This window comes from Acanthisitta chloris, unplaced genomic scaffold (assembly GCF_000695815.1).
Source record: "Acanthisitta chloris isolate BGI_N310 unplaced genomic scaffold, ASM69581v1 scaffold40532, whole genome shotgun sequence".
NCBI classification, from domain to species: domain Eukaryota; kingdom Metazoa; phylum Chordata; class Aves; order Passeriformes; family Acanthisittidae; genus Acanthisitta; species Acanthisitta chloris.
This window is the reverse complement of record NW_008659513.1, coordinates 1-3,769: the sequence shown is the minus strand read 5'-3', so window position 1 is coordinate 3,769 and position 3,769 is coordinate 1. Positions and strand designations below refer to the sequence as shown.

The 3,769-nt window shown below is 52.9% G+C and overlaps 1 protein-coding gene across 1 annotated transcript; it reads left to right on the top strand.

Moving 5' to 3' along the window:
- Positions 1 to 1,506: 1,506 nt before the first annotated feature.
- FEZF1 (FEZ family zinc finger 1) lies at positions 1,507 to 3,764 on the top strand (the record flags this gene model as incomplete). The annotated part of the gene is made up of 4 exons (XM_009069412.1): positions 1,507 to 2,304; positions 2,458 to 2,592; positions 2,915 to 3,047; positions 3,658 to 3,764. Coding segments are annotated over exons 1-4 (1,173 nt in total), but the record flags the coding sequence as incomplete, so codon positions are not given.
- Positions 3,765 to 3,769: the final 5 nt, after the last annotated feature.

The window sequence follows — 3,769 nt, the reverse complement described above, 5'->3', positions numbered from 1 at the left end:
ACAGAGGGACCCTTGGCTTCTCCCAGGGATTATTTTGGTAGCGGCCTCTCAGTCACCAGCCAAGTGAAATCCAGGCCGTTGGGAGGAACGGGAGCTTTTCCTGAGCCCGAACTGCCGGATAGTGGGATGGGCGGGAACACAGAAAACCCCGTAACCACCGCTGCTCCTCTCGTTTCCCCGACCACCCTCGCTTCACTGTAAGTATGAGACCCCAGAGCGCTGAAGCTGCCCGCCCCGAACGGGGCCGTCAAGCTTCTCTTAAATACATGTGAATCACATCAGTTTAGGTGCATATATGCCTATAAGCAGTGTGTGAGCTATATATTCCTTCGTGTATCTAGACCGACTCTGAGTTTTCGGTATTTGTGTTTTTCATGTATTATATAAGGACAGAGGAGCTATACTTGGTGTATATTCAGGTTACATATGTATATATACAAATATATGAATAGGGATTCAGATTTAAAAGGCACTCCCTCTTCCTACCTCCTCTTCCTTCTCTTCCCCTGTCCTAGGTTTTCAGTCATCCTTCTTCTCCCAAGCCCCTTTTGGATTTGGCCCGGGATGTTCCTGTATCCCCACACACAGCTCCCGACTGCTTGTTACAAGTCCCCTGTTTATTCGCTTACTCTGTTTTCCGAACTCACCGCCACCTGACCTTGTTCTTTAAAGCAGTGAGCAGATCAGAAGCAGTCCCAGGAGCAGCGCAGCCATCTCCCTCCCTCCCTCCCTCCCTCATACACACACACGCACGCACAAAGAGAGCTCGGGCTGGAAAGTGGCAAGGAGAAAGCTTCCCCTCCAGTCGCTTCTTCTGCAGCACCTCGTTTGACAAATACCCTGACGCTTGCCCTTGAATTGGGTTTCACATCCCCATTTAGCACTTGGACAATGATTTTAGATGATGTCACTTAAAGCCAAACAAGAAAATTGATCTCGGATTTGCTTGGCCTCTAAAGCCTGGTTAAGCAGATTGCAAATAATAATAATAAAAAGAGAGAGGGAGGGAGGCAGAGGGGAGAGAGGCGAGAAGGAGGGAGAGCCACCTCCTTCCCTGGGCGGGGGAGGCGCGGGCGCCAATGAAAAGTAGCCGCTTACTGGGGGGGAAAAAACTTTTCCTGTTGACTGTTGGAAGCGAATTGAGCAATTATCTAGTTTACCTTCTCCTCTTGGAAGTTAACGATTGGCGAGATCTCGGCTGCGTTATTGACACAACACTTTCTATTGATAGAAATAAGTAGCGATTGTCCCGAGTCATTGGTGCGCCAAAGTAAACTGTGATGGGCTGGCATAAGTCCACTGGACTGAGAAGGCTGGTGCCGCCGGCGGAGGCTCTGGTGATGGTGGCGACGGCGATGCTGGTCTCCCTCCTCGCAGATCAGTAACAAGAAAAGGACTCTCAAATCCCCAAGTATCCCTCATTAAAAAAAAAAAAAAAAAAAAAAAAAAAAAAAAAGAGGCGTCTACCAGAGCGGCTCAAACCGGGCGAACAAATGCAATTCAGCCATGGACAATAGTGGCCACCACACGGCGACCAAAATCCTAGCGACTCCTCCGGCCAGAGAAAGCCTGTCTGCCAGGAGCAACATGATCAGCACGCCCAAGCCCCTCGCCTTCTCCATTGAGCGCATCATGGCGCGGACTCCAGAGCCCCGCTCCATCCCAGTCCCGCAGCTCCTCCACGGCTCCGTGGCCAAAGGCGACCCCAAGCACCCGCTGCACCTCAACTCCTCCATCCCCTGCATGATCCCCTTTGTCCCGGTGGCGTACGACACTTTGCCCAAAGCGGCGGTGGCAGGAGCGGAACCCAGGAAGGCTCATTTAGACTCCTCTTCCTCACCCTCCTTTAGCTGCGGCGATCTCTTGAACTGTGCCCTGAGCTTGAAAGGAGATTTCCCCCGCGATGCCCTGCCCTTGCAGCAGTACAAACTGGTAAGACCCCGAGTGGTCAATCACTCCTCCTTCCACGCCATGGGAGCCCTGTGCTATTTCAACCGAGGCGACAGCCCCTGTCACCCGTCCTCCAGTGTCAACATCCACCCGGTGGCTTCTTATTTCCTCAGCTCTCCCTTGCACCCGCAGCCCAAGGCTTACCTGGCGGAGCGGAACAAGCTGGTGCTGCCGACAGTGGACAAATACCCGGCCGGGGTGGCCTTCAAGGACTTATCGCAGGCTCAACTGCAGCACTACATGAAAGAAAGTGCCCAGATCCTCTCGGAAAAAATCGCCTACAAGACCTCGGAGTTCAGCCGCGGCTCCCCGAGCAGCAAGCCCAAAGTTTTCACGTGTGAAGTTTGTGGAAAGGCAAGTAGCGCCACAGTCGCCTCCCTTCCCTAGCCTCCTGTCCCTGTCCGTTTGTCCGCCGGTTGTCGGTCGCTTGCTTGATTTTTCAGCGACAGCTTCCCTTAGGCTCTCACTTTCTAATCACAATTTTTTTGGTCTAATTTCTCTTTCAAGGTATTTAATGCACATTATAACTTAACGCGCCATATGCCGGTGCACACGGGAGCCAGACCTTTTGTTTGCAAAGTTTGCGGGAAGGGCTTCAGACAGGCGAGCACGCTCTGCCGGCACAAGATCATCCACACCCAGGTGAGCCCCCCCTCGGTCCCTTCCTCCCTGCTCAAGACCCTCATCTCACGTTTTTTGGGGAGCACGGTGTTGTCCGGACTCTCCGAGGCAGTGGCGTGTGGCATGGGGCGGCTGAGCCAGAGCCGCGGGGGGATTTCGTTTGCCCCAAGCGCGGTGGATACCGCGGGGTGCCCTACCCTGGCAGCTGTGAGCCGTCAGTTAACACACAGACCCCACGAATCAGCTCATAAACCCTGCAAACTAGCACACAACCTCCGCAAACCAGCACTCAGACCCCGCAAACCAGCCAACAAGCCGTGACTTGGTGTTTCTTTCCCTCCAGGAAAAGCCACATAAGTGCAACCAGTGCGGCAAAGCCTTTAACCGAAGCTCGACCCTGAACACGCACACGAGAATACACGCCGGTTACAAACCATTTGTCTGTGAATTTTGTGGCAAAGGATTTCACCAGAAAGGTACCAGTCTCCACCACCATCTCTCTTACCCACCCCACCTCCAAGCTAGGTCAAGCTTCGGGACAATTTGCGACGGGAAGGGTGTTGGGGGGTTGATTTTGTTTTCAATTTTTGTTATTGGATATTTAGGTTAATTTTGTGTATCTCTAGCCCCGACACATCTCCTCCAGCCTGGCCCACAAAGTGAGACAGGAATCTCGTCCCGGGAGGAGCGCAGGGCAGTCATTCCGCGGGCAGCGCCTGCTCTGCCCGCACCACAACGCGGAGCTTCCCGCGTGGTTCGGCAAACGAATTAGCCGCCTTTTTTCCCACCCGAATGCAGTAATTTGATTAGTGTTTTCTCTCCGCGTTGCTGGGAAGGCTAGGACCAGGGGTTTTATTTCTGCATCTGTCGTTGTTTTGGTTTATTCGATCATTCCCTTGTCGTCTGTCAGGAGCAGCCCTGGGGAAGATGCGAAGAAGGCGGGTGTTTGCTAGGAGATCGACGGTAGTTTTAGCCTAAAGCCGAGCTCCGGGGATGGGACAGGGTTTGGGGATTTTTATGTTTTTCTCCTCTTTGCAGCGTCCATCTCAAACTCAGGTCCCTTTGCCCTTCTTGTCTCGTTTCCAGGCAATTACAAAAATCACAAGCTGACTCACAGCGGGGAGAAGCAGTTCAAGTGCAATATCTGCAACAAGGCTTTCCACCAGGTGTACAACCTGACCTTCCACATGCACACCCA